General features: G+C 37.8%; 1 protein-coding gene across 4 annotated transcripts in view; it reads right to left on the bottom strand.

Annotated features, from left to right (window-relative positions):
- JAKMIP1 (janus kinase and microtubule interacting protein 1) overlaps positions 1 to 13,650 on the bottom strand; it is a 249,801-nt gene that overhangs the window by 151,935 nt on the left and 84,216 nt on the right. For all 4 annotated transcript variants that reach the window (XM_055708144.1, XM_055708150.1, XM_055708125.1 and 1 more), the window contains 2 exons: positions 849 to 1,058; positions 49 to 168 (listed from right to left, as the gene is read on the bottom strand). In XM_055708144.1, the coding sequence (XP_055564119.1) occupies positions 49 to 168; positions 849 to 1,058 (330 nt within the window). The remainder of the gene's footprint in view (positions 1 to 48; positions 169 to 848; positions 1,059 to 13,650) is intronic.

The following is a 13,650-nucleotide window of genomic DNA, read 5'->3' as shown; positions in this document are numbered from 1 at the left end:
TAAAGTTTCCCTCCCAGTCACCATCTGTGTTATTACTAATTAATTTACCAGTTCATTTCTTTCATCTGCTAAGAGAGTGTTTCTGTCTTCCAGCTTCCTTATTACAGCATTAAGTTCAGCGATTTTTAACTGAAATCTCCGCACATCTCGTTCATCCAAATGCTGCTCCTTTATATGAAAAACATATAGATATATAAAATTACCTATCAAAAAATATTTTACTATCCTTAATTTAATGTCATGGTTTAGCAAGTGGATTGTGTAAATTTAAAATAGACTTGTAGATCAATGTCTGGAAACCTTATTTTAATTAACTGAAAAACTAAACAATAGCATCCTGTAGAAATCCTAAATGATATATTACATGAAAAACTTCCACTTGTGAAATGTATGTAAAGGTTTAACAATTAAAAAAAAAGCAGCTAGATATATAATATTTGATGTATTATTGGTTATTTCCCACCAGATTTCTTACTATGAGCTAAAAAAAATTCTGGTGCATAGAACACAGACTAAAATCCCACGGGCCAGTTTTTGAGTAGTATCTATTTGTCATTGGTTAAAATAATTACTAAAGTTATGAAATAGCTAAGAAAATAATGGGGTTCACAGAGGAAGCTCACAATGTAAATTCTGAAATTTCTATATCCATATATTTTTCAATATTCTTTGAAATTCCAGAGGCCCAAGGAGTTTCTAAATCATCAGTGACACAGCACTGTGCAGTGCAGGGCCATTTACCAGTAATTAGTCCTTCTAGTATTTTAGAAGTAACCCGAAAACCAATGTGAACACCCAGGCAGCAATTATCCTGTGACGAATATTTGAAGAAAACACAACTTTCTTACCGGGCTTCCCATCAGTTCAGTGATATCCCCCACTCCCACAGGAAGCTCTCTCTTAGGGCTACTGTGGTATCGTTCTGCCTCCTTCACTTGGACAAGCTGTTCATCCAAAGCTTCTTTCTGAAGGAGCAGTTTCTGTGTATGGCCTGCCTGGACACCAAGGTCCTTCTCCAGAGCCAGAATCACCCTGTCTTTGCCTTTTATCTCATCCATCTGAAAAGAAAGCAAGCAGGAAGGTAGTTCTGTAACATCCCCAAGTCTTTTGGCATCCATACCCACAAACTTGCAAAAACCAAGTTCTGCCTCTTTCAGAATTATACCAGCACCCAAATCGTGGTTGCTAAAAAGTATATATTCTCTGCCGAAGCCTTTTCCTCTCCCCTTAAAAAAGTTTCAACTTTCACTCGATCATGAGTTTGCTCGGTGCAGTCTCAACTCAAGAGACAAACAAAACCAGATGCAAATGTACACTGAAACAGAATACTCAATTCATGGGAGGTTACACACTTCTATAAGCAGAAGAAAAATCTCCTTTCAGTGTTTCAGAGAAGAAACAGGGCTAGCACAAGACAAGACAAACACATCCTTTAAACCTCACCTGGGCTTTGTTTTAAAGCTTGAGCCATACACGTTTGCCCCATGTTGACTCCCTCTTTATTAGTGAAAATCACATGGTGAATCTCTTCACAGACATTTAAAGATTAGTAGCATATGCATGCACACACATTTAAACTTAAAATATTAAACATACCTATGTATTTTATGTGCCCTTGTTATAAGATTCAAATGAGGACTAGTCTTTCTATAGAAGGGAAAAAAGCAAATGCACAAAGGGCATTAGAATAAAGGGTAGGAAGAAATAGTTCTTAAACACCCTCTATGGTTACTGAAGTGTGTTGTACACACATCTCCATACCAAATAAAGCATACTGCTAGCAGTGATCTACTGCAGCTCTCATAGGATTTGTCCCTTGCAGCATCAGTGTTAAATTCACTTTGGTATTATTCCAAATGCCAGAGGAAGTGACAATCTGCAGCAGTTACTATAGAAACAGATTTCTTCACAAGAATACTAACCATTAACAATATATTTATTGGAACTATGCTGTATCTGCTTCAGTTTACTGAATTGTTTTCTTTGCCAACATAAACCCATGGAGTTTTGGAAATAAGATTATTATAACCTCGTTTGAAAAAATAAAATAAAATCATGTACACATCCATAGAAGTCCTTTATGTGAAGTTACACCCAAAAAAAAAAAAAAAAAAAAAAAGAAACGTTAGAAGGAAATGTTAGAAGCAACTTATAGTTCAGTTTGTTTGAGTGATGTACAGGATTAATACCATCAGACTACTCAATCAGACACACTCCAGGATTCTTGCCTTACTCCTTTCACAGTCTACAAAGCATGTGAAATTATTTTGTGTACAGATCCTGAGCAGCAGGAGATAGCCTAGCTGAACCAAGTCAGTCACAATTGAAGATAAAAAAAGTCAGATTTGAAGTGAGTAACCTAGTCTAGGCTACTTCTAATTTTCAACTGGGACTGATGAAGATTGGTTTTGATGGAGATTTCTTTCCTGATTTGGGAGGGTCACTGGGTCTCAATTCTTCATCCAGTAAATGGGTGTAATACTTCCCAGTATGTTAATTCTGATTTGTGTGACTTTTAAGTATGCCAAAAAAGACTTGCCAGGAAAAGAATACAGTCTTCATTAATGGAAGAATTTGCAACATGCAAGGTTTCAGAGGGACTGTGCAGCAATGACAAAAATTAAGCAGCTGCCTCACACACTGAATGCTATCTGTCAGGCACGCTGATCTATCAGGGACCCCTTGGGAGGAAAAAATGTCATGTAACTAAATACCATGGACAGTTTCGCTTTCAATTACACAGGCGTTTACACTGAACACTGATGTAATTGAGGTAGGAATGTGTCCACGCAAGGCATACATTTAACAAGGAAGAACCAAGGTTACATAGGCAGCCTTGATTTTAGTTACCCAATTAGCAGCACATTCCATACTCTTCATATTGTCACAACTTAAATGGTAAGTGGAATGACATAGGTGTTTAAGTTAGAAGAAAATGAAAGCAACAATCCTTGCGCAGACTACTACTTGTTGAATCACTGCAGAATAGATCGTTTGAAACTGATGTAACCAGTGAAATCATGCCTATGTCACTCTTCACACATATTTCCATAGATCAAAGCATGCGAGCTCACACGCAGTAGAAAGAAATGTCAGGAAAGAGCATGGCTTTGGCGTGGGGGTTATGGGAAGGCAGGGACAAAGGCAGAATTTCCCTCTGTTCTTCCTACTAATGTTTCTTCTACCATAAAACCTAAATGTGGTGAAACTTTCAGAAAAAAAAAATATCACAAGTTTCAGTCAAATAGAAAAATCTTTGAGAAACCTATAAAAATTGAAAATAGCAATATAATAGCAATGTCTGCACATCCTTTTTTATTTTCAGCTTATATTTTGAGTTACAGGTAGGCACTAGAAAATCTTTTACTGATGTTAACATATGCATGTGTGCACACACACAAATGCATAGAGCACTGCAACAGCAGGGTTTTTTTATAAGAACAAACCAGAAGAAAGAGGATTTCTAAGCAACTAGCTTGTTACAGACTGATAAGACTGCAGCAGTAATGTCTCTACTTTAAGTTCTGTTTCAGAAGCCTGGGGCACAATACAATTCTCCTTTCCTCAAGGGTACAGTTGCATCTTTGATTTCTCCAGTGTAACTGCATCAACCCACTCAATGCCTCAGTTTTCTTAAATTTACCCCAACGCCAGACCCAAAGATTTACCATCTTTCTTCAGACTTGCACACTACAGAGTGAACTTGCTCATCATCCCTGCCTGCTTTCTTAAGAGGGTACAAATTGCTCCATAGGGAGGGAAAAAAGAGAAAGAGAAGTATTTTACAGGGATGTAACATCCCTCAGTTCCATGTGGGAGAGATAGCAGGTCAGGGGGCAGGCAAGCAAAGAGAAGGTACAAGACTAGAAAAAGGAGAGATGTGATTTAGGTTTAAACTGAACATAAGCTGACAGAGAAGAAAGGTCAACCACTCCCAAAAGACTTTAGCGTAGCTTAGTTTTATATATTCTAATAGCTGTAAAAGCTCACTCAAAGTCTCCGCACCAGTTCTGTACCACTGGAGAACTACTCTTTTCTCGAATTCTTGCCACATTTAGTTACATGAAGAAAAAAGAAGTTGGCAGCATAAAGGAAGACAGCCTTATGGAATTACACCATGTATTACAGTCTTTATTTTAGTGGGGAGAGGATTATCATCCATTAGGTAAATGAAAATCAAAATGGATTGATCTGCGTTCCCTGCTGTTTGCTATTTTGATCAAATACATGTGCAGAAACAACACTATCATAGCCAAGACTGTCTAGGAATCCACATGGTCTGAAAGAGGAGGATTTTTTTTTTTTTTTAACCAAGTGACAGAGTTGGGAAGAAAGCTTTCCGGTACAGAAGCCCTTCAGCAGATTAAGAAGCTGTATGCTTAAAAGCTTGTCAACTTTTCCACCTATGTAACTTTGCTTTTCCCGTAAATGTTTTGCTCTCACTTTCTATGATATGTAAATGTATATGTGTTTATAGGTACATAACACACACAGTGTACATGTATGTGTATACATGCACACTCACATACTGAGATACCTTCCAATTGTCATTTATGACTCCTGTAGACAAGCTGAACACCATTTAAACAGATCTTGAAATAACAATTAGTGGTCCCCTCACCACCTCTCAAGTTTAAAGGTTTAACCCTTTATTCTATGCCTACAAAATTAATTCCTCAAACAGCATCCAGAATCTGTTACTTTACCATGCATAGCATTCCTTTCTTTTCCATGCTTTTTAACATCTGTTTTACGTAACTAGGGAGGTATCCCAAAACTACTCATCACTTACATATATAAAATAGTTGCAACCTTTAATTCTCTTCTCTCCCAGGTGCAATTTTGTTACATCAAAAGACTTTGCTATCAGCTCTAAAATCCATACACAGAAGTAGAATTTTACCTGAGTTCTTACATCAGGCCTTAGTCATTGCAACATTCTCTTTTCTGACCTTAAATGCAGTCCTGCCTGCTCACCATCCAATGTGAATGCTGCTGTTCACGATGCTCTTTTCACAAAACACAACAAAAATCAGTCTCACTGTTGATGTTCACAGCTTAACTGGAGTCCATTCACCCCTTATCTAATATCAGGATGCTATGTCCCCTCCCCAATACTGGCTTGTCATATATGCAGTCAAACATTTTCATGTTTTTTCCCATGCCACTCTTCCTACTTGAAGGGACACTCCACACATCTATTTAGTTACCTGACTGGCCTTCCTCAAATTCCTCTTATATCTCTCCTTTTCCATGACACCTCAAAATATAAAAGGAAATGATGGAAAAACTGTAAATACTTAAAGGAAATTACGCTGCTGAGATCACAGTCTATTGTCTAATCATCAGACAGGAAATCTAAACTAATCCCTGAGATTAGTTTAATAAACTAATATATAAGATAAAGCAAATCCCTGAGAACCTAAGACATAGGATGCACATGACAGAAATGCAGGATTTTTTCTATTGGAAGCGATGCAGGTATGTCAAGGCCAGTGCTGAGCTGAAGCTAATAAACCTGTATGGATCAGTTCTCACCTGATGATTCAAGACCTGATTCTGAGCAAGAAGATGCCTTTTCCTTGTGCTCCTCAGCTCCTCGTGGTCCAAGGAGCATGGTGCAGGGCCTGCCATGCCAGGTGCCAATGAGAGGTTTCTGCATCTGTGGCACAACATAGCTCAGACAAGCAACACATGGGAACTGAAACCTGATGGCACTGATTTCCTACCGCTGCTTTCATGTATTTCTCCCTGTACTACTATTCATTTGAGACATCTCACTAAGATATAAATGGTAGAGACCATCTTTTCTTCCAACATATTTAGCACAATGAGATTCCAATCTATGCATTGGGCTTACAGGTATTACGTTAAATCAGATATATTCTCCCAGAAATCCTTTCCAACTGGCTGCTTTGGTGTCAGATTTGTTCTTAGTTTAACACAAATTTACCCACTTCACGCAGCTACACAATACAACAAGGTCACATGAACTGTTTTACATTCTGTTTTGCACGGATTATTCAAGCGTTTTAGAATAGCCACATTTTTCTTTATGCAACTAAGCATGGTACAATTCAGTACAAAATTCTGTGATAGGAAGGCAGTGGGGCAACCTGAGGTTAGAACACATTTTCAGTTACATGCTTTGAGAAGAAAAGTAGCAGAAATACCCTCTGAAAGAGGATTTTAGAGAAAATAAGATTATCCACAAGCAGCTGCAGAGGGAAATTACCAAGAAATCACCTTGGATAGCTTAAATAACTCTGGAGCTCTTAGTTAAAATTACAGCTTTCTAAAGTATATTAATTAATGGGTTTTGTGCTGTCAAATGTTAGGTGCTAAACCCAGCAATTACCTGCATTATATCAAAGAGCCAGCATTTATAGCCCGTGTCAAAATAAAACAGTTTCCTAAGAACAGGTATCTAAATACCTCCCCTAACAGCTAAGAAAAACAAGTGGAAATAGTGTTTTAATAATATTTATCAAACATGAAAGAGAACCAAGCCAGCCATTGGAAAAAGTATCCCCTGCCAATTATCCCACACTTCAATAGCTACAGTAAAAGAAAGTCTGAGACCTTTGGGGGAACTTTAGCCTCTCACAAAGTTGAAAGAGAAATTCCCAGGGAATTAAAAGCTAAATCTGTCAAGGCAGAGACATACTCAGTTTTCAAAGTGGAAAAAGCCAGCTGCTGCATTGCTAAGTGTAAGACCTTCTCTTTACCCATCCTTACCAAAGTTATCTCCTAGCCAACTGCAGAACAAAATTCTGCACTCCTTTTCTCCAGAAGAAATTGAATTAATCTTTATACTAAATGCTTGACACTGAAAATAGGGATATCATGACAGGATTGCCAGTTAGCAAGAAAACAAAAAGGAGATGCTACTCAAATGAACAGTTAAAGATAGAACTAAATCGAATTAGCACCTTTTACATTTATAAAGGGACACTAAGACCTAACAACAATATTCCAAGCTGAAAGCCCACTTGGAGGGGGGAAATAACTATTCCTGCATTGTACATAGCATTCTCTACACCAGACATGGCCCCCTATTTAAATAAATGTTTGCTTCTAATTTAAGAACCTTAGGGGAAGAGGGCGAAAAGATGCTAGTCATCCAGTGGAGAAACAAGGGTCATAGACATGGGTAGACAGGACTAATTCTTAATTTCACTTGTAATTTTTCTAACCCAGTAGTCAACATTTTCTTCCAATAGCTTTTCCCACATTTATTTTTTTTAAGTGTGTAAATCCCATAGGTAAGGCATATATTAAAAGTTTTGATAAATTACACAAGAAACACCATATGGGTAGAAAATTTCAGAACTTACTGATAGGAGGCTTCTCCCATCTTTCTCTAAAGCACCTTGAATTGTAGCTGACTACAACCTCTACTACTAGATCTCCCTCCTGTTACCTGTTCCAAGTGTTCATTGACAGAGCTATAATGAACAAGTAATCAAAAAGACAGAAAATGTACAAAGACTAAGCAATATAAACTTAAGGAGATTTTTGTCCAGGTGCTACAATACACTTATCTTCTGTGGGTTTTTAATACTGTTCCATATTTTATAAAGAGATATAAAAGATTTGTGACCTACCAACCATAATGGAGCCCTTAGAAAATACCGAGAATAAACACAAAATGCTGAGCCTGCTATCAAAAGGTTTCATTAGACCTGCTTGATTCAGAAAAAAAGAAGGCCCAGGTGGAATGTTCCCCTATTAGCTCCTGAGAGGACAAGCATAAATCTTTAGAGGATGCAGTCCTAAAATGCTGGAGGTAGTAGAAGGGTCTTTGAAGGAGATTAGCTCAGTCTTGGAATGCAGCTGAAACATGCATCTCAAACAGATGGCAAAATCCAGAGATGCAGCCTACAATTTGATATCAGCAGCTGTGTGTGAAATACAAGCAGGTTTGAGTGCCTGATAAGAAGCATGCTACAGCAGGCTCTGCCCAACCATGCATGACTGCATACACTTGGATGATCCACAACTCAGCTTTCCAGTCTCAACATTCAAGATTTTGGTTAGGAGTCAAAACTCATGCGTATGTGACACTGCACAAGTGAAGCGAGAAATGCCAGGCTCCATCATTCTCAGGGCAGCAGGGGATCACAAAGTGCCCCTGCCAACAGCTAGCTGTCCCTCTGCACCAGAATTTTCAGGAGACAAAAGGTCTCTGCATTACTCTCCATGCTGAATATTACCTAAAGATATGCATTTTGCAAAATCCTAGTAATGGCAATGCAGGAGGAAATGAATGTTATTAGAAAATAGTGCCCCTGCTGCAAAGGATGTAATTTGGGGGGTTGTTGGAGCATTAAACTTTTGCTTCTACTATTTTTCATGTTTTACTGAAAAATAATTGCTGAATCTCTTGGAAGGTGAAGTATTTTATTTGGTCCTCTAATTTTTATTCCTTAAAAGCTGAAGGCAATAACACATGTTAACAACTTCATCAACTGCCTGGATGAAGAAACGGAATGCACCATCCCTAAATTTGTGGATGATACCAAATCTGAGGGAGCTTTTACTACACTAGAGGACAACACCACCATTTAGAGGCACTCCAACATTTTGGAGAAATGAGCCCAAAACCCCTCTTAAAGTTTGCCTAAGACAGATACAACATCCTACCCCTTGGAGGGTTTCGATTCCTGCAACAGAAATGGCTGGATGCCAATTGAAGTTGGCAGTTCTGCAAGGGGAAGAAAGAAAAAAGGAAAGAAAAAAGGAAAAACCTTGGTGTCCTGGAGGGAAAGTTGGATATGGGTAGTGGTGAGAGCCTGCAGTGACTGAAGTTAAATTGACACTGGGCGAAATCAGCAAGAGAGTAGCCAGAAGGATAGAGAAGTGATTTAGTCTTTCATTAAGCATTTGTGAAACCACTCGAGGAGCAGCGCAGCCACTTCTGGGCTTCCCAGCACAAAAAAAGGTATTGAAAACCTGGAGAAAGGCCAGTAAAACCACTATGGGGCTGCAGCACACGGCATTCATGAAATGGGTGAGGATGCTAGGCTTGCTCAGCCAGCCAAAGAGAAGACTGTGAGATGCATTACAATTGCAGATACCCATTCAGCTACCTAAAGGGGGATACAGGGACGAACAATGCAGTTTCTCAGAGATGCCCAGCAAAAGGACAAAGGTAACAATCAAAAGTTACAGAAAGAGGAAGAAAAATTTCACAGTGACTAGGCACTGGGGCACGTTGTCACAGAGACTGTGGATCTCCATCTCTGAAGATTTTCAAATTGGACTGGAGGAGGCCTAAAGCAACCTGATCCAACTTTCAAGGCAGCCCTGCTTTAAGCAGGATAGTGGATCAGATGACCTCGAGAAGACCATCACCATCTAAATTTCTCTGTGATTGTATGACACTGCAGTTCACATATGGAATACCAATGCCAAGTAGCATGCTAAGGACTTAATAGGCAGACAAACACATTAAGAGTTGTGCAAGGTTAGAAAATACTAACTTGTGAAGGACTTGAGTTGAAATTTGGTTTTGTCCTGAACCGGAACAATCTAATTTCTTAATTCTGAAAAGATGTTACCCTCAGTCTTTCAGAAGCCTTCACCTGACCATAAGATATAGCGTTACACACAGACACAAAACTGAAATCATAATATTTTTAAGAAATCATTACATAAATGGTACATAAACTTATTCCATAAGAGTGCTTTTGCCTTGAACAGAAACCTTCAATAAAACTGCCATGATTTTTACTTTCAAAAACTGCTTAATCTATTAGTTTGAATTACATTCTTCCAGGTATTGCATGACGTGTATTTGGCAAACACCAAACAGAAGAAGGATTCCACATTAGAAAGAGTTTTTAATTTATGCAACCAGATAATTCAGACTAAGGAGGCTAAGGACACTTCAACAGGGCATCTATCTTCATAAATCATGGCTGATCAGGAACTTCTGAAATCACTTCCAAAACCAACTTTTTAAATTTTGATTCTGTTAACAGCAAAAGGATTTTTTTTTCCTGCAAGTATGAAAACTGAAGTACCATCACATTACTCTTTAGATGCATATAACATTTTTTTTAATGAGGTTATTTGAGAATGCAGTTGAAAGAAAGAAATTTAATTCATCTGGCATACTGTGTGCCCTCTTAAACATGGATCTTATCGCACACCTAGTAAGTTCAGTGGAATCTTTTACACTGATTTTGTGGTTAAGGAAGCAGCCTAGATCTCAGAAGGAAACCAGACATAATGCTTAGAATGATGCCATTAAAACAGAATCCTGTTGACCTTAGGTATGCACGTGCTTGTCTATGCAGTCCTCAGGGTTGTTTATACTGAGGGTTTATGAGTGAAAAAGTAAAATTATGGGTTTGTATGTTTTTTGTTTTCTTTCTTTTTTTTTTTTAAAAAAAAAACCTGATCCATAAAACAGGCTTTAACATTTTTCCTTCATGCAGATTACTTTTCAGTTTGCTATTTCTATTTTTTTTTTTTCTTATTTGCTGGCTTATAATGTTATTTCTAGTTTTAAGTATTTGAATTTGTATCAGCATAGTTTTCCTGCTACATTGACAAAACAATCCAGCTGTTCAGACTCAACTACTCAGAACATACTGGCTGAAAAAGTAAAGTAATAGCTGTTCTTGCTTTCTTGCCTTATTCTCAAAATTACCTCTTTACTTTGAAGACATTGTTTCATTTGTTTCTCCAGTTTGTTACTAGGTATTTTTACTCCAGTTTCTTAGCTGCCAGCACATTGTGCTGATGCATATATGTAACAGGAATAAAATTTCTTTCAGGTTATGTGTGTGGAAAATCTGTATCAACAAGCATTCGTTAAATTAATGAAAACATTTAAATCACTGTTATATTAAGTCAATTACAGGAACTGACAAATTCCAATATAATTTCATACTGCACAGATTTAAAAATGTGGAGGGGTTTTTTTTTTTTGCTAAATAGCTATTTTACTTTCCCTTTAGGCACTAGGATCTTCCCCATTCAGTCTCTTTTGTATTGAGGCTTATTGGGTATTTTTCATAGCTCAATTCAAAACAGTGAAGCCAATCTCAAAACTGACTAATAATATTTATAAAATACTGACATTTGTACAATAGAAGCATGGCTGTTTACATACTCAATGTAATTGTATACATATATTCATAGACAATGGATTTTGCTTTTTTGCTTTCTCACTATTTTTTTTTTTTTTATGACAAGCCAAAAAGTACAAGATTTTACTCAAATTAGTCACGGGTATTACAATCAATGGTAAAAACACTGATTTTTCTTTTTTTTTTTTTTTTTTTCTTTTAGCTGCAATATCTATACGAAATACATTTTCAGAACTAACCTGTGATGTAAAATGCATAATAAATCAGCCAAGCCTGACAAGACAATCAGACACTGCATCCTGAATTACTCTCTCTGAATTTGAATTACAGGATGGCCAGCCCATTTAGGCCATTAATACCAAAGACACTGATTTCTTAATAGTGCTATAAAACACAACACACATACAAAAAAAGGACATTAATTGAAGCTCAGCTATGGAACTATGCTAATATACATAACACTGCCTGCCACATCCTTGCCATTTCATCCCACAAGGGTAGGAAGCAAACCAACCGAGCACCCCAGATCCGCAGCTAATATGGTTAATCTGAAATTGAAGGCAAGCATCCCTTGCCCTAATTAAAATACGGGGGAGACAAGGGAGGGAAATATCCTGATGATCTGATTCTATAATCCCACTTGCTCTCCCAGAGGAAGACAGCAGCATCTAGGAACTATGCAGTATTTTTTACCTCGGCCCAGATTTAAAGAGTGACTAAATGGCTATGAATTCCTAGAAGAAACACTTCTCTCTTTCATAAAAACAAAGCATACAATTTAATTAAAAAAAAAATACATTCATTATATGAAAGCAGTTGAGACACTACAAGGCAAAACCAGGCTCCTCGTATTTTTCCCCTGTATTTCTTCAGAGCGAGGCGGGTTGTGGGGAAGGTATGAACATTTCCAGTGAAAGCCCGTGAGACTGATAGCAGGCTTCCTCTGGTGCTGGGAATAGGAAACAAGTTATCTACACACTCCTCCAAATCAGTCACCTTTTTAGATGTACTGAGTTACAAAGGCCCAGTAAGGCTCCAATTAAAATTCTGACTGACTTGAGAGGGGTTTTTTGTGCCAGACAGAAAACCCTGAGTGCCCTCCTCCATTGCCCTCACACTGCAGTAGGCTGAAACCTTCTACTCTTGAAAGAGAAGAGTTAAGTGTTCCCTTCACAATACCACTCAAAACATGGTGTACGTGTGTGTACTGGGGCAATTCAGGATGACAGAATTTGGGGTGCACTGCTATGTGCCTCACCTCACCATTTCTTGCTAAGGTACCCTTCTTTGAGAGGGCTAAATTTATTTAGAATCTGTTCTCTAGAAAAACACATGCCACAATGTTGCAAGCTTCTCTCCTCTTTAAAAATTACCTATACTTCATAGTGAGGATTTTAAAAAGCTGTGTTTATAATATGGAACAAAATACAGAAGAAACTATGCTTACAGAAACATCACATTGTCAATCTTTGCAGTGGTCTTTAATTAATCAAGGAAATTATACCCCTGAGACTTAATCAATGTCCAATTTATTTAAAGCATAAATATTAACTGTGTTAAAAGCTTTCGTTGTCTCAGACAGAAAATCACGACCATTAAGTCTGTAGCTTGCCCTCACCATCCTTTTCCTAAGAAATGTAAGAAACAAGAGGCCATACCTGTGTAAACACAAACTGATAACATTTTTCTTAAGAAAACTGGTGTTTTGTTCCATTTAAGTCTGTGCTACTTGATATATGAGAAATATTATGCTTATTACAGTTTTGGATTTTATTTGCATTGCTGCTGCATTGCCAGTTTAGGTAGCTAAACACACACACGGAAAGTACCATGGTACCAAACAGAAGTGTCATTTGATGATGAATTCTCTAAATTTAGTGAACAGCCCATCTTAGATTTTTTGCGTTTTACACAGCTCAATAATTTCAAATATTTGGGGCACCTGCTGTTGGGAAATATTGCCTGGTTTTTGATTTTATACAAACAGCATAGTCTGCCATATGTGCTGAAGCCCTAGGGTTTATGAAGCATGAAAAAAAGCCTGCTGTCCTAGGCCCTAAGTTTTGTGCCGCAATAGAAAAAACACAGAAATTTAAACAAAAATAAAAAATGGCAACAATGCTTAAAAGTGAATAACAGGATAATGATGCAGAAGAAGCAAAGATATTGTCTTGTTTCAGCAATTGGTTCCCCCAATATAAATATAAAAGCTTTCTGCAAAGTTAATTTTGCCATCTCACAGAGGTGTTCTTGCATTGCCAAATGAGCAATGCCTGACTGTTTCGGTCAAACAGGACTTTGTAAGGACAAGCAAGTTGAGCAAGTGAGAAAGGGAAAGTCTATTTCTTCGATCTGTTGAGAAAACCCATCCTGGAAAGTCTTGGTTCACCCATATTCCATCTAGTGGGACATAAAGCTTTGGATTGGGTTGGCTTAGCCATGGAGCCAAGGTTCATCTTTGCTGTAACGGGCAGAAAGTAGGGGAAATTGTGGCTTATTTTTGCAACCAGCACTCATGAAAGATGTCACTGCAAAAGAGTGGTGGCTT

This window comes from Falco cherrug, chromosome 1 (assembly GCF_023634085.1).
Source record: "Falco cherrug isolate bFalChe1 chromosome 1, bFalChe1.pri, whole genome shotgun sequence".
In the NCBI taxonomy this organism is placed as follows: Eukaryota; Metazoa; Chordata; class Aves; order Falconiformes; family Falconidae; genus Falco; species Falco cherrug.
Note: the sequence above shows the minus strand (reverse complement) of the source record. Positions and strands in the feature narration are given on the sequence as shown.